Below are 23,156 nucleotides of genomic sequence, written 5' to 3' on the forward strand. Positions count from 1 at the left end.
AATCATGAATGCTGATATGGTGGATATAAATGAAAAAAAAATCTCATCTCCACTGGGAAAGTGGTGTGATGTGATGGTTTGTTTTCTGCATTTTTTGTGATTTTTAAGAGAGTGAATGTTACCTGAACAAGTAATCGGTTCATCAGTCTTCTTACTGCCAAAATAGGTGAGGAAAAAAGCCAGGGTAGCCATTCTTCTCTCTTTTTCTCGCCACTCATTCTAGTAAAAAGCACAAGCATCTGAGGTAAATGTTCATCTTCAAATATCTGTATTAAGAAATTTAAGCAGGCATGTTTCCCTATCTTTGTTCTGTGTCTGTTCCTGTCTTTCTTTTTGTCCCCATCTCGGGTAACAGGTTGATCCATGGATCTTCTTCAGACATCTGTTATTCCGGATCTTTCCCAGAAACGCTGACAGGTTATGAGTAATGATGATCCTCTTGCCAGGAAACCAGGAGACACAAATCCGTCTCATTTCTCAGGATGGATGGATCATTGGTTCAGGGAGTATTTACGGTGGCAATGTAAAAGTCTTACATTATGTATATAACCCCACATAAACGTGAAACATCTTGCAAAATAGTTGTTTCACTTGCATTTCAGATTTAAATACCTTAAAATTATTTTTATTCTAAAATCAATCCAACATTAAATTCTTTACTTTTTTTTTTTTTTTTTTTTACATTATAGCAAACTGTCTCTGTATTCTTATTAGGAAGCTGTCGCTTCAGCTGAGCCAGAACGTCTTTTAACAAACTTGCAAACAAGCAGGCGAGAGACAAAAAAAAAAACAATTGTTTAAATCTGCATGTTAAGGTCTAATTTTAAACATTTATGGAAAACATTGCATTGAATGTTAATCTTTTTATTGCAGTTGTCAGCTATAGTCGCAACAGACTAAAAATAAAATTAGTAAAAGGCTTTAAAATACATTTGACCTTTACTGCAGTTGAATAATATCAGAAAAAGGTCACCGCTGTTCACAGCGAGCCGTCATTAAAGTCCTCATCATTGTGTGTAGTGGGGTGATAAACGCTGGTCCTCATCCAACCTCGTTTCCACAGTTCCAGGTTTAAAGTTTTAATTATTACTCTGACTGTAGGCATGGACACATTCACAAAAGTTGGCAGTTTCTTATGAAAGCACATTTCTTTCTAGCTTGGCATACACTGTGTGTTTTCTTAGTTATACAGGACTTGCCAAGTGTAAGCTCTTACATTTTTCATAAAAATACTTGAATCATAAAAGAAATGCCGGGGACTCCAATAAGTGTGGATTCTGCCTACACTGCACTTTTTGCTCTATCCAGTAAGACTTTTGTAGTTTTATTAGTGTCCGCTTTTACTACTTCAACAAAAGATCAACTTACCAGAGATCGCAATAAACACACGAGAGCGTTATATAATTTTAGCCCTGCTCTCTACAGAAGTACTTCTGCAAAACTGCACGAATTGTTGCTCTGTTATTTATTTGTTGTTTTTGACTCAAATTACAAGTGTCTTTTAGTTAAAGACATTACCTAAAATATATTCCCTACAAAAATGAATTGTATTTAGTTGAAAATACCACAAAGGCAAAAGAAAAAAAACATTTTTTTAATGTTTTCAGTCTGGGTTTTTTTTTAAGCGATAACATCATTTATTGTTTTTTGTAAAGTTATGCTCCAACAAGGGTTACTCTTACATTTTGTGTGTGTGTGCACATTGTGAACATGTCTATCCAGAATATAAACACTACAGAGACTTCCTGTCTCAGCACCAAACAGAGGGCTGCTTCAGAATTTGAGGAAGAAAAATGGGAAGGCAGGGACACTGAGAGAGACCAGAGACTAAAAATGATGCTGACACGAGAGGGAACAGAGGAAAAGCAGAAAATAGCAGTAAAATGAGTGAGACTCAAATCAAGAATCTAAGGCAGAAGCATATTGGGATTTTTTTTTTATATGCTAAGAAGTGATACAGTAAAAGATGACCATGTAAGAAAATAGAAATTACATTTCTTTATGCTTCATCTTTATGGGGAGATATTTTTTGTTGCCTCCTTGCAGGATGAGTCAAACACCTGATAGGTTTGTTGCTTGATGTCAAGTTCAGTCTGAAAGGCTGAGCTATTTAATACATGATTGGTGTTGAACTGAGAATGATGCTTCCTTGGACATTGATGAAGGATTTTTGGCTTTCGAGGAAAGGACAACTTCATTAGGACAAAGCCCATAGGTAGTCTGCTGTTTTTAAAACCTGCTGGTAAGTTAAGATCAACATGGACGATCTCATTAAGGTATGAAAGTTGTTTTGTGTGGGTTTTTTTTGTTTTTTTAACAGGAAATTCATGTCAAATTGGATGTTAAATGTAAATCACATCAAGAAAAAGTTCAGTTTACCTGAAAGGCGTCTTGTTGAAGCGATAATCGGAATACTTTAGATCGGCGTGAGATTTCTGTGTCGCCATCTCACCCTTTGTTTGTCTTTTTCTCAGTATTTTTTTTTTTGTCTCTCAGGCAGTTAGTACAATCATCCAAACAGGACTCCCACACTGCTGGAGATTATTTGGACAATGTTGTTTTCGATCTGCCTCTAGGCCTTTTGTTTTCCTCGCAGTATCATTTGACAATTGCCTACAATTAAGGATGCAGTGTGTGCAGAATAGCCTGATCTATGCAGTTCGAATCAAATTTTTTTGTTTCACCCAGGTTCGAAATTACAAACACAAACTCTGAAATGTTCATAGACCACCAGTTGTATTTGTTGAATTTGCTTTTATTTTTTTCTGGTACAATGGCAATAACATTTCTAATTCTAACTCTAAGTAAATTGGTAGAGTTCGGTGAAGTAGATTCAGAAAAGTAATGGTAGTTTCTCTGTTTGCTTTACAATTCAAACATCTAAACTTCAGCGTTTTTATGTGGTCTTGCTACTATCACAAACTCGGTGAAATTAGATAAATGACCATTTCTGGTTTCATAGATCTTTTATTTATCTGTTTTTGTGATCTCACAACTGCATTCAATCCTCAAAGTGGGCTTTTATTTGTCATTTATTCAGAATTTCCGAATTTCCTGTGTTTCACTAGTCTTCTATGAAAGGCCTAAATAATGGAGAGCTGCAAACCTTTTCTTTGCTTGTCACTCATCTCTGTGAAGCCTTTGTTTTTCGCAGTTGTTGCCATTTCTCTGTGTCCCAGGACCTCCTTCCTAAGCTACTCAATTCAGCTTGAAAGTTAAATTGTTTTTCATTCTACCGGGCTCCTGTGGGAACACTCAGACCTTTAGAAATAAGTTCATACCCTTTCCTGACTTGTGCCTTCCCACAATGTCATTGTGAAGGGCGGAGAGCCACCCTGACCTTTTTGTTGGGCATTTTGCAACATTAAATTGTTGCATTCATATATAATTACATAAATAAAGTTACTACTTATACCATAGCTTATCTAGAGCAACTTGAATGAATATTCAAGCCCCACAAACCTTTTTTATGTTTCTTGACTTAACAACCACAAAGTTCAATATTTTATTACTTGATATTTTGTGGTAAACCAGCATAAAATATTTGATAACTGTGTGAACTGTGTGGCGAGACTGGTTTTATTTTTCACCTATTTTTTCTTACAAAATAGCTGAAGCCAAGTAAGTTTGGAAGAAGAGCGTCTGTGAACATCAGTGTTCAAGTCTTACCACAGATATGAACTGTCCCCCCATCGTCTCTTTAGCAAACCGCAAGCAGGACTTCTTCTAGCTTTCTTTCGACGACGCTCCTCTTCTCGACGTTAAAAGATAAAAGCCAGACTTCAGAAGATGTTACTGCAAGAGTCCCATTCATTCCCTTCATTGGTGCTAATGTACTGTGGCTGGGCTCGTTTTGGTCCTGATAATGAATCACATTATTCATGCCTCACCCTCAGTTGAGCATATCATTCTCATTACTCTGAGTAAACCATGTTTTTGTATCAGCTGGTGATATTTTGCTGATTATTGTGTAATGAGAATAAAACAGCTAATCACACTTAGCGTCTTGAACTGTCCTCTCTTTGGTTCGCACGAGCAATTAAACCGCATTAGTCATGCAGGAACACGTGACATGCTGGCCGCCTCCTGGGGTTTTGTTATTCTTAGAGAAATTAGAATTAATGCAAAATGTTGTGTTCATTTTTCCATGTCATGGCAGATTTTCTGCTAGAATGTCTTTCTATTTCAAATTGATTACCATCATTTCATTGACAGGGATTTTATCATCAAGCTGTGTAACTGCTAAATGTGTTTATGTTGCATGTTGACATAAGCTGTCCCTTTTGTCTTGCTTAGAATAAGCCATCATTATTATTGTTGGATGTTTTATTCTGTACTCCGACTTTATAAAATATAATATTACAGTTGGAATCTCGACACAAAAAAAAAAAACAAGTTGAGAAGACGTTTTATCTTGACAGTAAAATTGTTCTGGAAGTTGCACAAGCCACAGCAATGACTCTTTCCCCACTAAATTACTGCAAACTAACAGCTTAGCTAATCAAATTATATCGTACAAACCAGGAAGCTATAAATACCCTGTCAGCACGAAAACAATTTCTACTCAATTGCATTCGGTTTATTTCAGCTGTGAGAACCATTTACCATCTTTCCTCAAGGAAAATAAACACACAGAGTCCAACTTGAGATTCACAACTCTTACAGCGTTACAGAGCCAGGTGTTTCTGAGTCACTGAGATGAAAAACACATAAATTTAATAATCAGGATTTTTTTTCATATGAGTTAAAGAACATACTGTTTGTTTTTCTGATGAGAAAATGCAAACACATATGCCAATGGCCCATGAGAGAGTATTTCTACTGGCAGTAAATGGTATGTTTATTTTAGAAATAGCTGCACCAAATTGCTCAGATATTGGTTTTAAAGTGGCTCTGTCAGTGCGGTTGTGCCAACAACAACAAGCATTCTGAGGTCAAACAGAGAGAGGTCACGTCAAGGCAGAGGAATGTAGAAAAAGCTGCCCCTGCTCTAATGCGCATCTTCAGACACTGAATTCAAAATCACAGTCTTGCAAAAGTATTCATAGCTCTTGATTTTTTTTTTCTTCTAATTTTTCACATTAAAACCACAAACTTGTTAAATTTGGTTTCTATATGATAGATACAAATTGTGAAGTGGAAGGAAAACCAGACGATGATTACAATGTGTTTTTACAGATAAAAATGTGAAAAGAGGGCTGTATATTTGTGTTCAGCCTTAATGAGCCAATACGCAGCAGAATCACCTACAACTGTTTAACTCTACCAGCTTTGCACATTAAGACACAGATTTATTTATTTATTTATTTTGCAATTTAGCCATAGTTAAGTAATGCTGGATACAGAGCAAGTGTGAACCTAAACTTTCAAATCTCCTTGTTGAATTTAGAATCAAAACAAGCACATATAATCATAATAAAATATATTGAAGTTTGTGTTTGCAAAAGTGACTAAATGTGGAAAAGTACAAAGGCTGTGAATGCTGAAAGAGCAACAATGCAAGAGCAACAATTTCAGGGTAAAAACATTTGCTCAATGACTAATGCTGTAAGTATGTTTGAGGTTTTTACTGTCATGCTTGAAGATGGGGGAAAAAAGTAACACAACAATGGTGAGTAACGACTGAGACTTTGGATCCGCTACTTAGAGGGATATTAGAAAATGATTGAAATTTTATAAAAAGACATGCATGTTGATATTTTAGTTAACTTTAATGTGTGTTCTTCTTTCTTACAGTGCCACTTTTTGTCTGAGTTGCCAGGATCTCCATCATCAACTTAACCCCGTCTTCATGCTGTTAATGTGGGTCACCACCAACACGATGAACTACAATAATACTGAATCCTGGCTTTATAGCAACACCTCATTTTCCACCCTGCCCATAACAAACACTCCAGCTAACAGGAGTGGCATGGGAGCGTATCTTGAAAGACTGGCCCATTTAGACGAAGGACTGTACAATGATTTCTACGGCCTCTGGATTGCACTGATGGTCATAAACTCTGTCATATTCCTGGTAGGTTTTCACAAAGCTTCTTTCCTAGCTTGTTTCCATAATGTTTATGCAATCCTCCTTATTTCCACACCTTGACCTTTTGCCATGTTTTGCCACATTTGTATTCACTTTACATTGGTGTGCAATATAAAATACCTTTAAAACAAACTGAATTAGCACTTGCATATACTGGAATAGTTCCAGGGTGTTTTGCAAGGCACTGTATCTCTTACGTTGTTTCTCCAGGTGGGCATGCTGCTCAACACAGTTGCACTCTACGTTTTTTGTTACCGTACGAAGCAGAAGACCACCTCAGTGATCTACACCATCAACCTGGCAGTGACGGACCTCTTGGTGAATCTCTCTCTGCCAACCCGCATCTCGCTCTACTACAGCGGTGGAGCTTGCCTCACCTGCTCCTACATGCACATATTCAGCTACTTTGTGAACATGTACTGCAGCATCTTATTTTTAACCTGCATATGTGTCGACCGTTACCTTGCCATTGTGCAGGTGAGTTATTCCCAGTCATTTGTCTCAGTAGGCTTTTTAAATATCAGCGCTCCAACCTGCAGATCTTAAACCTAGATGTTTCAAATGCCTTGCTTTCCTGTGTCTTTGCAGGTTGAAGCTTCACGTCGTTGGAGGAACTCCAGCGTAGCCAAGCTGGTCTGCATTACCGTCTGGCTGTTTGCCATCGTGGTCACATACTCCTTTCTTTCCACTGCGTTCCAGCACACAGGCTGCTGCATCTCAAAGCTCCTCTTCCTCACAATCACCGAGTTCTTTTTACCCCTCATCGTCATTGTGGTTTTTACTCTTCGCATTATGTGGGCCCTGACTGACCGTCGACTCATGCAGCAGAGCAGGTAAAAGGCGAGCAGAAGAAGAGAAAATCAGAATTTTTTGCTACCAGTTCACACGCGTTAACCAAAACAAGTGAAAAATATCAGAGAATTAACTTACTTTCAAAGCTTTGGAAAATCCCTGATTGTATCGACTTCAGCTGATCACATTTCAGATTATGTTTCTTAAGGAAGCGGAGGAGAAGAGCTGTCCAGCTGCTGATTACTGTGCTGATCATCTTCACAGTCTGCTTCACTCCCTTCCACATCAGACAAGTGAGTAAGATATCCATCCATCCATCCATCCATCCATCCATCCATCCATCCATCCATCCATCCATCCATCCATCCATCCATCCATCCATCCATCCATCCATCCATCCATCCATCCATCCATCCATCCATCCATCCATCCATCCATCCATCCATCCATCCATCCATTCATTCTTTCATTCATCGCCATACACTCATTCTGCTATTGAACAAATACAAAAAAAAGCATCAAATTCAGAATTATCCCACTGGTCTGGCTAGTTGAGTTAATTTCGGCATTTCTAACAAAACCTGAAGCATTGTTAGTTAAGACATTAAGAAAAATCTGGGTAACACTTTATTTGAAGGGGGTTGAATAAGACTGACATGACACTGTCATAAACATGACATAACACCTGTCATGAACATCAATAAGTCTTCATGAATATTTATGACTGTTGTCATAAAGCATCATCCGGTAAATTATGACACTTTTAATACAAAGTTCACATTATTCAAAATGTCTTTCTTATGACAATTTGACATTAACCAATAAATCATTACTGTTTAAACTTTACCTTTAATAACATAAAGTTACCTCATTTTTAAAGTGCAATCAGTAACACTTTTATAACAAATTTATATCAGTAATGATTTCTTGGTTAATGTCAAATTGTCATAAGAAAGACATTTTGAATAATGTCAACTTTGTATTAAAAGTGTCATAATTTACCAAATGACGCTTTATGACAGCAGTCATAAATATTCATGAAGGCTTATTCATGTTCATGACAGGTGTTATGTCATGTTTATGAAAGTGTCATCACAGTCTTATTCAACCCCCTTCAAATAAAGGGTTACCAAAATCTGTATCTCTACGGACACCTGGACTCAACACTACTTACACAACCACTATAATATGGACAAACAGTATGTATCTTTAAATTAAATGTGAAATAGTGGCAATATATGGGGTTATAAATACGTTGGAATCTTAAAGTTGGCAACAAAAATGTCTCTGTATCTGTAACAGGTTGCCTGTGCTTAAAATATGACGGCTTGTGACCAGAGCTGACTGGATTTGTCTTTTTTTTATTGTAGGTTTTATTGTATTTCTACCCTGACATGCCCCATCAAGTGATTGTGTACCACTTAACCGTCACTCTAAGTAGCTTGAACAGCTGTATGGATCCAGTTGTCTACTGCTTTGTAACAAATAATTTTAAGGTGAGTCTCCTGTCTAGCCACTCTTTCTCATTACCATATCCACCTTGAAAACTGTGCTCTCTGCCACACGTCTATCCTTTCTTCAAATCGTGATTTGTTTACCCATCGGTCAGTCATTCACTTTGTTCGTCACTAAAATATTTACCACTATTTCTGTCCACAGGCTACAATGAAACATATTTTCCGTCGTGCCGAGCCAGAGCAGACCAGTGGTGACATTGTCAGTATGCAGCACAGCTCCAAGGCCTCTGGGCGGACACTTAGCGCCATCACCAATAACAGGATCATGATGACCAGGATTCCCAGCATACGACTGAGAGACATTTTGGATAACAAACATACTCCATGAAACTGTGCCAGCAAGAGGTGCTTGGTTTTACATTTGACAGAGATAAATAGTTTCTTAAAACATTGGTTCATTAAGAAAAAAAAAAAATGCTTTCCCTTGTAATGACCGTGAATCTTCAGCTCAGGACTTATAGTCAAGATATAAGTTTTTAGTATGAGCTCTACAGCAAAAAGAAATATAGGTGGGTGTGACCAATTATGGGCAATGACAAGAGAAGGATTTTGTTTGCGACCAACTATCATCATGCAGAGCCAACGTCATCTCTCTCAGTTTTCATCTGGTGATGTTGCTTCTCAGAAGACTAATAAAGGACCTTTGTATCATTGCTTAAAGGATACACAATGAAGTCTCATTGAAGCTTCTTCAGATATAATGAAATGTATTGACATCATTGCATTTAAAAAAAAGTATTTGCCTTGTAGGCTAATGCTTTTACCAATGCTTCCAAAGTAAGTTTTTTATTTTTAAAAATCCCTACTCTTGCACTTACATAGCTATTTAGATAGTAACTGTACTATGAAAATGTCCCCCAATCTTGAATAAGATTAACAGTTTAGCAATAAATTTAGTACATCTGTAACAAATTATGTGATTAAATTGACATCTGTTATGCAACTGGTTTTAGAAATAGTCAAAATGACATGAAAAACTGCTCTTGTGAAAATGGTGATGAAAGCCATCAAGATAAGTTGCACTCTTTTATGTACTGATCATTATTTTTTTAGAGTCCTTAGAATGACTTCTTACAGTAAAGGATTATTGCTCCATACAAAAATCCAAAAGACATTTTGTATGGTTTCATAAAAGAATTAAATTTAGCAGATTATTTAAACATATTAATAATGTGTGCTGTTTTAATCATATTATTTGCCAATATATAAGTTACACCAGTTCAATTTCATATTAACACAAATAGCAACTCAGTCAAGCACATGGCAGAAACTCAATGTACTTAACTATCTAGACGTGAAGACGACAGGCTGATGTTCAAATAGAACATCAGATTATGGGCAAGAGGCAATTAAGTGACTGAATGTGACATGGTAGTTGGTGCCAGATGACTTGGTCTGAGTACTTAAAAAACTGCTGATCTGCTGGAGAAAGATCCAAAAAAGAGAAAATGTACAGTGTGCTATACAGTGTGCTTCAGATGTGTGGATGAAAATACCTTGATGACATCAGAAGTCAGATGAGAACCATACATTTCAATCTACATTTTTATATGAAATACCATCTCAACACATCAAACCGAAGCAGAAGGGCTACAGCAGCAGAAGACCACACCAGGCATCACAAATGTCAGTTAAGAACAGGAAACTGAGTTTGAAATTCACACAGGCTCAGCAAAATCAGATAAAACTAGATTGCAAAAGTATTGCCTGGACAGATGAGTCTTGATTGCAGCTGCAACATTCAGATGGTAGGGTCAGAATTTGAAATGCACATCATGAATGCATGGATCTAACCTGCCTTTTATCAACATTTCAGTGGTGTGTGGTGTAATGATGTGCAGAATTTTGTTGTTGAGCATCCACTCATTATAACCAGAGTGGAGCCATCCTTAAAAAGGATGGACTTTGTGTCATGAATGTGCACCCCAAAAATCTACTGCAGATAATTTAAATCTGCAGTAGATTTAAATAATCTTCTATCTAATTTCAATATATTTGAAACTGGAAATTATTGCTGGGGAAGAGGGATGTGTGAGTGTCTTTCCTCAACCTGCGGCAAAGGTAACAGAATAGATACAAAAATATTGACGAAATAAAGTATGTTGACAGGGTCACATTTTTGCAACTGAGGAACTTGTTAAACTAAATTTCTGCAAGAAAAAAAATTGACAAAAATAAAAGTATTGCTCAAAATAGACTCCTCTCCATATCGGTATACTTTTACATGGTCAAACTCAAACATATTTTGTCATAAATGAGCAACTCAAACATTTAAACATATCTTAAGTAATGTAATAGTTTGCTTATTTATAATTTCTTGACGTCACGGTCAACACCGTTGTCCACACCCCCTCTTTGTTACTGTGGAAACCAATAAAATAGATGAGTGGAGCGCGTGTATCAGATAGTCACTGAATTAGCTGGAGAAGCTTAGCCCTAACGCTAGCCCCATTTTGACGTTTTTATGGGCACATTTGCGGAAAGAAATTCAAAATGCTGCAATAGTTCTAAGGTGACCAAAAGAAGAAATTCCCAGGTATGTTCTGTCTTTTTGTGGTTTCACAGGAAAGAGTCTTTTGGTGTTAAGTCGTTAAACGTTTGCAGTCGAGATATATTTTAGCCAGCTTAGCTCGCCAAGGTAACGTTAGCAAGCCAAGGTAGGGTTAACGTCAGCGTCCCTACGGAGAGGTGTTTCTACCTGTTTTCAAGTAAACACAGAAAACGGTAAAAAGGAAACCTCTATAAACTCGGTGTGTGTACTTAGGGTGAGAGGCAGGAGGGACAAGTAAAGTTTACTAAGGCTTTTTTCCCTCAGCAAAACAAGTTATGACAAGTTTATCAAGCGCTCCCCCTAACTAGTACATTCCTTTTAAAAGGAAACGTTTAGACAGTTTTCTTTTTCCTTTTTATCTGAACAAGCTCTCTCTGATATGTGTATCTTATATTTACGGAGTTTCGAGTTTCGTTTCTACACGCAGCAAAATAACTATTGGAATGTCGCACATCTGTAGTGGAAAAGTTTAAACATTGACACACAGTGAAAGGGAATGATTAAAGAATATAAATGCTTTATTATCACTATCCTCAAAGCTAAACCGCGCTGCCCTTAAAGGTACGTTATAGCATTGAGATAAATCTGTCAATTTAAACAGTGAACACTTGCGCAACGGACAGTGTTGTAATGTGGTTTTTGTTTCTTAATCTTGTGCTTCAGATGTCAGTTTTATGGTTTGACGCCTATTGTTTGCGGTTACATTATATAGTCTCAAGTTTATGCATGGGAAAAAAGCTTGAACTTTTGGCTATATCCAGTTCTTTCCCAAAACTGATTTGCATCATATTTTATGTCATCTATTTTAGAGCAGGGCTACATTTTTCTAAACCTCAGAGGAGTTCTTGTTTCCGATTATGGAAGCCAAAAGTACAAAAATACTTGGAGCACACTGATGCTTTCTGGGACTGTGACTTGCAAAAGTATTCATACCCTTCGAACATTACCACATTTTGCAACTACACACTTAAATGTATTTCCTTCTCCGTTAGCTTTGGTAGTCATAAATTAGAGTTTTTTTGGTTGTTCTTCTGTACAAGACAACTTAAGAGCAGTTGGATTAAGGAAGTCTTGCCACAGATTTTGAATTGGATTTTGATTTTGACTCGCTGGGTTATTCTAACACGAATATATGTAAATCATCTTTGGTTGTATGGTTAGCATCATTGTTCTGATGAAAGGTGAACCTCCCCCACGGTTTCAAGTTTTATGCAGCCTTTAACAAGATTTCTCTCAGTCTTGCCCTGTATCTAGTTTCATCCATCTTCCTATTAGCTCCTGTGTTCCTCCTGAAGAAACTGTAGGGATGTTGTCCTCAATGGGGTTTGCAGCTCTGATTTGCTATGACACTTTTGCATATAGGGAAATGGCTGTATTTGTGAGAATAAAATCAGGACTATGTTTACCAACTGTGTGACTTCTGGAAGTGATCTTGCAGGATTTCATTTAGGGCATCAAATTAGAAAAACCATGCATGCCACATTTCTCAAATGTTTCATTGTAAAAACATTTTTCTTTTGCTTCAGTGATGTGCAACGTTGTGTTGGTACATCACAAAGAAATCCACTAAAATACAATGAAAATTATAATTGGTAAAGGAAAAAACGTGAATATGTTCAGAAATACGAATGTTTTTGCAAGGACCTGCGTTTAAAAGGTCAGCAATCACCTACTATAATGTAAAAACAATGTGTTTACAGATTATCTTCTGTGTTACACGTTAACCCTTGTTACTGGTTCAACTGACTTTTGTTTTTTTCCAGATTTCTGCTATTTCCTGGCCAGCTGGATCTGCACAAAGTTGGAGACCCTTCAATTCTTTACCTGGTTTTCTACAAGCAAAATAACTGGAAATAATAAGAATACAACTTCTTTCCAAGTTTTTTTTTATTATTATTATTACTACTTTTTTTTTGTTGTTGTTGTTGCAAATGACCGTTAGGCTCTCCATCACTTTGCAGTTGGGCTTAAGAACCATCTTTTCTGATTTTATATCAGTGTAATCGCTAAATGTCTAATCACTATTCATGGCCTATTTACCCCATTACAATGATGATTCATTTCTTTTAACTCAATATTTCTTAATGCTACACATGTGTATTTTTTTTAGAAAAATAAACTATTCCCACTCAATAACTCAGCAAGAGTAGGGCTATGGACATGTGTATTTTTAGTATTATCATTTAAAATTTATTTTGGATGAAACTAAATGAGTGGAGTTGTTGTGAAAGAAACTAACCACAAACAGTTCAAATGAAGTCGGACCAAATTGAAATGGGAGGAGAACCTGAGGAGCATAAGGCCCTGGACCTTGCTGATGACAGAAAGCCCAGCAGAGTCATGAAAGATGATAAAAGTGAGGATGAAGAGGAGGAGGGAAAAGCAGTTCAGATTCCCCGATATCGCTGGGTCATGCATGCTGCTGTGATGTTTGGACGAGAGTTTTGCTACGCCATGGAAACCGCCCTGGTGACACCAGTTCTTCTACAGATAGGTAAGCAATACTGTCTTTCTTAAAGTCACATTCCTGTCTTGCCCTGTTACTTAAGTGAGGATGTATTATGAAGTTGAGAAGGAAAATTTTTAATTTATCCGTAGAACCTGTGCTCCACCGAACTGGTATGACAGATGCAAAGCACACATGGTACTTTTCTGTGTTGTCCTACAAGTCCAGTCTTGCAGTGGGTAAAGTTATTAGACTCACTCTGCTTAGGTGGCTCAGTACAGCTGCTTCACTATAATGTCGGTGCGATTATTCTAAACTTATGTTGACAAAAGTTACAGCTATCTCTCTTTCTTTGGAGGTACTTCAGCGACATAATTGTGACTAAATTCCTCAAACATTGTCAGGACATTAAACCAATCTGGCCCACACTTGGCCATGATGATGGTGTTTGTTCGTTTTCTTTGTTGGAAGGGTTGGGTTTGAATGCTTTGAGTTTTACGTAAGTCTCCATGATTAACAGTTCTCAGGAGATACTGGAAAAACATCATGTAGTTTGTTGTCATTGGGTTAGACTGGATGTTTCCGTCTGTCTCCCAAGCTGCACCTCTGTTATGTAACAGTAGTACCCAGTGAGGGGCTTTAGCATGGTGTTAGATGTCAACTTTGCCAGCGTAGCAGAAATGAAACAAAGGCAGTTTCCCCTGCCCAGGTATGCCAAGAATGTGTAACACAGCACATTTCAGGTTCACCATGTTCTACTCTTTCTGGTGTATTAAACTTTATTTACTGTGTTTTTGTGCTTTTTTTAAGGCATTTGGTTGGGGTACTTTTTTTTCTCTTAGTATTGTCAGATTAACCTTTTACATTTGTATAGTTCAATGTTCAGATTGGTTGACTGATAGACTTATAGGTCACTCTGACAGAGATCTGCTTAAAATAAGATCTGCTTATTTGTATATATTTACAAATAGACTTTTTTTTATTTAAAATGGTACATCTAAAGCTGCCAAAAATGTTTCTTTCTTTTGTGAATAAGTATAGTATACACATTGTACAAAGAAAGGTCTTCAGGGGTGCATCGATTGCAGTGTTCCGGCCGATTGCCGATTACTGATCTTTTAAAAAGCTTAGCCTGCCGATACCAATTTGTTTTGTCTGAAATGTTGCTCAATATAGCAAGAGAGTTGTTGGGTTGGCAACAGTGGGGTCACTATTGTTAATTTTAAAAATCAGTGTGTTAGAATAACCATATTTTGAACATTTCTTTTTTCTTTTTGTATTAAGCAACCTGAATGTTCCCCTTTGCTGTCGTTTGTTAGTTTTCAGAAATAATCATCTTTTCAATAAGCAGGGCTGTAAAGTTTTCACAACTCTTCATTCAATCTGGAATGGATTGAATGATGAGTTATAAAAAAGTACAACTACAAACCAACTTAAAAAACTGTTTAAAAAGGACCTTATTGCAAAATCTGTTCTACAAGATGACTGTTATAAAGTCTAAATGCTATTCATGATATAAATAGTGTTTTAAATAATTGTACATCTTTAAATATCATGCGAAGTGGAAACAAGTTGTCTCGTTTTGGTGTTTTGACAGTTAATTGATTATAAATTGATAAAAATGAAAGGGGCAGGACATTATAAGATATTGTATCTTCTACCAGCTCTTTTTCGAACAGAAAATATAAAATTTGCATGTCACTTGGGAATAATAATTTATTTTAACTTTTATTTCTTTAGTTTGTTTCATTCTATTTTATATTTTTTTTCTTTATAAGATAAAATAAACGTGCAGACATAACTTGGTCTGCACATTATGTCCCGTTAGGTTTGACTGAAAGGTCTGTCAGTCAAACCTTTCCCACCGGAGACCAAAAGAGGACAGTGTTTGATTCTTACACATTTGCCAAGCAAGATAAGCTCGGTGGATAAGATCGGCTTCATATGTAAATCGGCCAATCACCGATCTCCTAAAATTAAGGAAATCGACACCGATAAAGCAGTGCACCCCTAGTTTTCTTTCAGTGTTGTAAATATTTTTTATATATTGTTATATTGCTTGTTTTCCTAATTCAAATAATAGACCATCTGTACTAAATGTATTTTTCATAACTTCCTTCCAAAGGCAGTGATTTCAGGAAATGGGCATAGTTGTAAAAATGAAACACTTCATTCCAGTAATATTGTGATATTACAGACTGAAGCAAAATACAGAATCTAAATGTAACTCTTTAACACTTTGAAGTGTCTAAAGATGTTGAGCATATGTCTCCTGGTTCACATTAGATCTTTCCAAAGGATAAAATTTAAGACTGTAAAATCTTATTTTGGGCATAATCTGAACTGTTTTATTCACTTTGTGTTTTCTAGGTCTTCCTGAGCAGTATTACAGTTTAACCTGGTTTCTCAGTCCCATACTGGGTCTTCTGTTCACCCCGCTGATTGGCTCAGCCAGTGACCGCTGCACTCTGCGATGGGGCCGGAGGAGACCATTCATTCTGGCTCTTTGCACAGGAGTGCTAATTGGTGTTGCACTATTTTTAAACGGATCATTGATTGGTAAGACAGAGTCTCAGATGATGTCACACATCTGCTAGGATTACAGTTCTTACAGGTTAATCCACTTTGTATACATTTTGTTTTTTTGTTTCAGGCCTTTCTATCGGTGACAGCCCAAACTCCAAGCGGCAGCCAATTGGTATCGTTCTTACTGTTGTTGGTGTTGTGGTGCTAGACTTCTGCGCTGATGCCTCCGAGGGACCAATCAGGGCTTACCTTCTTGATGTTGCTGATGCTGATGAGCAAGACATGGCTCTGAATATACATGGCCTGTCTGCTGGTAAGACATTCCTCACATGTTTACATTTATTTATTTATTTTTGTATTATTGGTGAACTTTTAAAATTACATAAAAAATGCATAAACACTTGCTATAGAGAATTTGTCTGTTTTATAGTCAGATTAACTTCAAGTACTACTACTATTTATAGTACTTTTTTTTTCTTTTTTTAAACAAAACATTTCATGTTTCTGGAAATTGAAGGGAAAAATAGCACATAGTTTGTGAAACTGTCAAACTGCCTAAACTTGCCTTTTTATAAACGGTTTTAAGAAAGAGCAACCCAAACTGCTCTTGCTTTTCGCAACCCAAACTGAGTGTGAATTTAAGTCACGTTTTTATTTCAGGAATCTCTACTGTGCTTTTTCTGGTTTTTCCAGGACTTGGCGGAGCAGTTGGCTACATGTTGGGAGGCCTTGACTGGACCGGCACTGCTCTGGGTAGAGCATTTAAGTCACAGGAACAGGTCCTCTTCCTGTTTGCTGGGGTTATCTTTATTATTTCTGTAACGCTGCATATGCTCAGTATCCCTGAGAGGACTTTTGCTTCAGCTAACCAACTGAAAGATGAAGATGATGAGTCCACCAGTCAGTTGTCAGTAAAACTGCCTGGCTGCACACGACCTTGTCTCGTTGCAATTGCAGAGGAAGATGCTTTTGCACCAGCCTCTTGCCAAGAGGAGAAAGAAACGCATCCCGAGGAAGCAGAAATGGATTTCCTAGCTGTGGACAGAGTTCGGAGTAAAAGTGATTCAGTCCTTGCCATGCCAGATGCTACAATCGAGTTAGACTCTGACCTTCACCTAGACAGGCAGATGTTCTTACCTGAAGTGCCTTTATTACCAGAAGACCTGGACAATGCCTTTAAGCCATCAGACACCGGTATGGAGTCATCATCTACTATTGACCCCACCTCACACACTAATGGGGGAGTGTTTGTAGAGCCTACAAATACAGATGTGCCTCAAATGAAGGACCCAAAAAATGGCCAGCTTTCTGTTCCTCAGGCCAGTTCTGCCTCAGAGAATTCACACGTACGATGGGTGAGATGATCCACTTTGAATATAAATTTCTTTTGACATAAAATCAGTTTGAGAACGTAGCTAGTCTTGTAAACTGTCTGTATTCACTTAACTTTAGTATATACGACCCTGCCTAGTCAGAAAACCTCAGTGCTTGCAAAGTGTAGAAACCTGTGACATTTGTTTGGATTTTTAATAGGCATCTCTGCGTCTCTCTCTTCTTTTAGCATGAGCTAACTGGTAATGGCACCAGTGCTGGTTTGCCTTCCTCTCAAGCCTTGAATACAGGTAAAGGCCACACCTCCACCAAACCAGGGACCCGCACTGGCAACACTTCTGTCTCATCACGACAACATCCAGCAACCTTCTACAGACAGGTAGACTTATTTTATTTATTTTTTCCATTTTATTTAAGGAATTTAATTTATTCTTACGTAATGACAGTTATTACAACATCTAATTTCCCTTTGGGTTAATCATGATTGACACCGGCTCTTTCTTCATCTTCAGCCCTCCTTTACATTTTCATACTATGGTCGAGTGGCATTACAACGCTACAGACTGAGACGCACAAGACTCACGGGTCCTCGGCCAATCACCACCTCCCGTAGTCTGACTGATCTGCGAGGCATCCGGGGACCTGTGCACAGAAGAAAGAGGCAGCTGTCTGCAAGTAGCCTTTCATCTGAAGGCTCCAGCAGTGTTGGGGAAATGGATAGGGGTACAACTGTGAAGCTTCTTTGGCTATCCATGTTCAAGGTGAACTAAACTTTGTACAGGGTTACCTATACAAAATTTGAGGGAAACTTGTGGTTGTACATTAATGGAACCTGTCTTGTGAAGAAGTCAGTGTTTAAAAGGGGTCTGGAAAAGTATGGAATGAGATTAGTATGCTCAAAGTCTGGAAAGGAAATGAGAGCGCACTAGGTTTTTAGTAATTCCATACTTTATTCCCTTTCTGAAACTCTACAAGTTATATATTTTCTTCCCCATGTCCTCCCTCTGATCGTTCGTTCATTCATCTATTCTTGCATTTGTAAATTCTTTGATGTGTTTAATCACTAGCTTTCCGCCATCTATTTGGCTTTCCGTTCCATTATCTCTGATTTATACAGGTTCAGAATTTAAAGCCCGACCATCAGTAATGCTTTTAATTTATTTACACAAAAGTTTTGTTTTTAAATCTTTAAAAACTGTCATGAAAATCACAAGAACACAGAAAATTTGAGCTCACAAAATGTAAAAACTGATTTAAGCTTTAGGCTAATTGTCACTCTTTTTATTTCCCTGTTCTGCAGATGCCAAAGCAGCTCTGGAGACTGTGTGTATGTCACCTCCTTACATGGTTCTCCATTATAGCTGAAGCCGTGTTTTACACTGACTTCATGGGTCAGGTCATTTTTCGTGGAAACCCTAAGGTAAATGCATACATCTTTTTGTTCTTTTAAATAGAAAATTGAAATTGTGCATCATGTAGTGGACTACTATTCATTTATGTTCCATTCAAGCTGTCCAGTCTCTTTGTCTTGCCTTAAAGCCTGTGTGTTCTGCTTTCGTCAGGCACCAGGCAATTCCACAGAGCTACAAGATTATCACAGAGGAGTACAGATGGGGTGCTGGGGGTTGGTGGTCTATGCTGCAACTGCTGCTGTTTGCTCTGGTAAAACACCAACCCTGTTTTTTCATCTTGAAAGTACTTGGCACTGAGCAAGCTACCAAATTACACAAAAGGAAGTTGCAGATAATACAGTTAAGCTTCCCTTTTTTGTTCCTTTAATGTGATGACTAATGACCAAAAACTTCTCCCCTGTTCCAGCCATTCTTCAGAAGTCTTTGGATAATTTTGATCTGAGTATTAGGGTCATCTATGTTGTGGGAACTTTGGGATTCTCAATAGGTAAGTCTGCAGCATAGTTTCATGTGATGCTTCAGACTTGTATTTGTGTTCATTCAAAATCCTTCAATTTTTGCTAAAGTTCTGAGTGGGACTATAGAGCAACCACTTTTATTAAATACAACATTATGTCAAGATTGCTGCAACAATTACAGATAAATTGTTGCACTTATTGGTAACAGTTACTTCACAGAACCATTATCAGATTCCACTGTTGAGTTGGAACCAGACATTGATTGGGTCGGGGTTGACATGATTTTTGATGATTGAATGATCTAATAGTTTCTCAAAGAGAATGGGACACATAAAATAATCATGTTGACATTCTCACTTATTTTGTAGACAAATAGGTTTAATTTGTCTTCCTAAATTTTGTTGTAATGCATTATTATTATTAGAAACTGACATTTTTGTTACATTGTGTTTTTTTCTTTCTCTAGGAACTGCAATTATGGCAATATTCCCTAATGTTTACGTTTCCATGGTGATGATCAGTACCATGGGAATCATCTCCATGAGTATCTCATACTGTCCCTACGCTTTACTTGGACAGTACCATGAAATCAAAGAAGTAAGATCAGAAACAAGTTCACCACACATTGTTTTGATTCTACATTTTAAAAAGCATTATTCAATCTAAAAACTAAGTGTTTTTATTATACATAAATGTCTAAATTTCTTTAGCGCTAAGCTTTTCTAGGATTTACTTTTGTTTTAAAATAAAACAAAATTTTTCTTTAAAAATTAGCAAGACAACTTTTTTCTATGGCACACATGAGCAATATAGCAATTCAAATTTTACAAAAGAAAATAAAACAACAAGCAAGGCATTATGCTCCTGTGAGAGGTTAAAGACGGACTCCCTGTTTTTAATGGAAAGCAACTCTAAACAATTTGATTTTATCACTTGATTTAAAGGAACTCAGTGTTTCAGCAGTTTTGTGGAAGATTGTTTCAATATAGTGGAACATATATGCTGAATGCTGCTTTCAAGTTTGGTTTTGATTCTGGGGTTATAGAGTAGACTTGAATCATAAGACCCAAATGGTCTTGTAGATTGGTACAATGAAAACAGATCTTTAATGTATCTTGGTACTAAACCATTCAGTAAGCTATAAAAGTACTTTAAAGTATATTCTCTGACATGCAGGGAGCCAATGTATGGACTTTAGATAAATGTTGACCCTTTTCTTTTGTTCTTTTTCAGTACATTAACCATAGTCCAGCCAATACTCGAAGAGGCTTTGGTATAGACTGCGCTATACTAACCTGCCAGGCAAGTACAATTTTTGCTTTCACTTAAAAATGATCAGAATTTAAAATAAAGATTTTGCCCCTCATAATTCTTAACCTGTAATGTTGTATTTTTATTTTATTTCCAGGTTTACATCAGTCAAATTTTGGTTGCATCAGCTCTTGGATCTGTAGTTGAGGCTGTTGATAGTGTACGTGTCATTCCAGTTGTTGCCTCCGGGGGCTCCTTCCTTGGATTCCTCACTGCTTGTTTCCTAGTAATTTATCCTGACCCAGAGCCCGGTAGCTCTGTGGATTATTAGGACTCTGATGCTATACCTGGAGAGGAGGATCAGAATATTAAAAGGACCAATGACTAGAGACTATCTCTGCTTAACCTCACAGATCAGACAAGAGAAGACACTGTTGCCTAAGGGTAGACAAGAACTGCCATGATGGATTGACTGAACAACCAAAAACTGCATCATGTGTAAATTATACCAAACTTTGCTGGTGTGCATATGTGATGGGCTGTGCCATGTGGAGCAGCAAAGAAACACAAAGAGGGAAAACATAACTGACAGATGATATTCCATCTAGTAAAAATGTAGGATGGGTAGATTTGGATTACTATTGTAATCTAAATATGAAGTGGAGGAAATCATATAAAAACAATGCCTGCTTGTGCTGCTCTGTTTGTGGAGTTGCTACCTCAACACTAAGAAAAATAATGTTTAGCCGGTAAGTCACAACAGCGAAGACCAAGCTCGAGCTTCTGGTCCAACTGTTGAAATTTATTTAGTTCAGGCTACTGGAAGCACAAAGCACTTTGATTTTTGATTTTTTTTTTTTAACAGTGCTGCCACGCGGATGGTGCCAACTATCACCAATATGTCACATTTTACTCTGCTGCTGCTTCTAAACTGCCAAATGGACAATCATAATGCTGTAGAAGGGAAACTAGGTGCAACCCTGCATATTTTCAGATTAAATACAGATGTATATATTTGTTCCACTTTTTGGTGGACTTCACGGACATTTCACTGCCATTTTACAAAAGCCAAAAAATGTCAAAAGGTATAAACCTCTTGAGTTTGTTCTAGTTGAATAGGTGTTATACAATCAAACAGGATTTTTTTTAGTAAGACTATAGTTAATAAATGTGTCCATAGTGGTTCATTTTAGCAATATATTTGAGCCTCCAGAGAGTTTTTTTTTTGTTTTTTTTTTTAAATCAAATTTCTGATGATTAGAAGTTTATCTCTCAGGGTGTTTTGTAAAAAAAAAAATTTGTGACTGCTGGGCTATTTTGAACAGTTTGGATAGAGAAGCAAATTTTTAATGTTTATTTCAAATCTGTAAACCGTATCCTTGAAGATGAGCTAGAATGAAAGTGGAGAATTGGAGGATTTATTGTAGTTGTATCTTTGTGCATTTCCTTGAAAGCAAACTGACCTTTACCCTGTTGTGCATGCTCATGAGATCAACTGGTCACTGTAAATCCGTCTTCTGTTGGAGAGCTACACCGGGGAATACATTGCTCCAGAATAATGAGAAAGAAAGTTAAAAAAAGAAATGCACGATAATACAGAAAGCATGTTTGGTATTTGGGGCAGGCTAAGCTCCCAAAGTGCATTTAATAGTTGTGGAGCTACAGCAGAACGTCATTAAATGTGTTGTGAATTCAGAAAGCAGATTTTTAAAGCCTGACATAGTGTTTTTGTCATTTATACCGTAACACCACGTGGTGCATTATTCCCAATCATCCGTGTTGAATGAAAGTGAGGATGACTTTGCATGGCTCATTTGCAAAATTTAAAGTATTATGATTGCTCAGCTCAGGAGAAACATCAGACCTGATTTTCTGTCTTATGGGTTTTCTGTCATCTTCTGTTGAAGGGATTTACTGTGCTCCCCAACCGCATCATCTTTGTCTCGTTTTCAGGCAGTGTCAGCATTTTAAAGGAAATATCAGAAATGCAATGATAAAACTTGGAGGACATTTTTTGTTATTTCAAACAAGTGACAGATGTTTTCAAATGCTTTTTTCCCCCCACAACAGGCTTAAAACTAATAGTAATGAACAATTTAAAAACACTTTTTTTCTACTTGGGTTATATCATACCTTTGTCAAAAATAAAAAATTAGTAGCTTACCAATAACGAATACAAACTTGGATATAAATTTTCTTTAATCTGAGCAAACGGAACAATGTTTTTAATGCCTTTAGTTTAGTTCAATTATCGATTTTTCCAAAGATTGTTTTCATATTATCTTAGAACTCCCATATTAGTGCGAAACTACTTGCATATTGCAATTATTTTTGAGATGGTTTTTTTTTCTTTTTCTTTAACAAATGAACACATTGTGTGTTCTCTGAGACTGATTTTTGGTTCTGTGTGCTGATGTACAGAATTTTTGTAAATTGTCCTGTTAATTGGAGATGAATGGGCAACATCTGTCATCACAAATGAATCCAGCAGTGGTCCAGTTAATTCTTCAGCTTCTGTTACATAAGAATCTGAGACAGGGAAAAATATGGGACACAAATATTTTACAATTTCCAAGAAATGTCTCTTATGGCACAGTCAACATGTCTGACTCCATAAGTGAAAGCTGTACCAATTTTTATCAATTGGAAGCAATTAAATTAGCTACATGGTGGTGTGTGGTTTAAGGTTTTCAGACTTATGTTCTGTGCATGAATGTCATATATTTTTGTTTTTGTTTTTATTTCAAATTTTTATTTGAAATAAAAAAGTTTTAAATTCAAGAATTGGATGCAAAACCTTTGATTTGTAGTGGATTTTCTTTCATCTTGGCAGGTCAAAA

General features: G+C 37.0%; 2 protein-coding genes across 2 annotated transcripts; both read left to right on the plus strand.

Moving 5' to 3' along the window:
* The first annotated feature begins 5,675 nt into the window (after positions 1-5,675).
* On the plus strand, positions 5,676-9,511 carry gpr20 (G protein-coupled receptor 20). The gene is made up of 6 exons (XM_015004740.2): positions 5,676-6,016; positions 6,242-6,508; positions 6,620-6,864; positions 7,032-7,116; positions 8,194-8,319; positions 8,483-9,511. Exons 1-6 carry the CDS (start codon positions 5,714-5,716, stop codon positions 8,666-8,668), a joined length of 1,212 nt encoding a protein of 403 aa, XP_014860226.1. The 5' UTR covers positions 5,676-5,713; the 3' UTR covers positions 8,669-9,511.
* Positions 9,512-10,709: 1,198 nt separating this feature from the next.
* On the plus strand, positions 10,710-23,100 carry LOC106928471 (polyamine-transporter SLC45A4-like). Its single transcript, XM_015004747.2, has 13 exons — positions 10,710-10,876; positions 12,655-13,385; positions 15,708-15,896; positions 15,991-16,176; positions 16,557-17,218; positions 17,425-17,574; positions 17,708-17,956; positions 18,496-18,615; positions 18,758-18,857; positions 19,014-19,094; positions 19,532-19,662; positions 20,299-20,367; positions 20,474-23,100. The coding sequence occupies exons 2-13, from the start codon at positions 13,145-13,147 to the stop codon at positions 20,645-20,647; spliced, it is 2,352 nt and encodes a 783-aa protein (XP_014860233.2). The 5' UTR covers positions 10,710-10,876; positions 12,655-13,144; the 3' UTR covers positions 20,648-23,100.
* The last annotated feature ends 56 nt before the right edge of the window (positions 23,101-23,156 follow it).

Source organism: Poecilia mexicana, unplaced genomic scaffold (genome assembly GCF_051168715.1).
Source record: "Poecilia mexicana isolate PSO_F unplaced genomic scaffold, ASM5116871v1 scaffold_16, whole genome shotgun sequence".
NCBI lineage: Eukaryota > Metazoa > Chordata > Actinopteri > Cyprinodontiformes > Poeciliidae > Poecilia > Poecilia mexicana.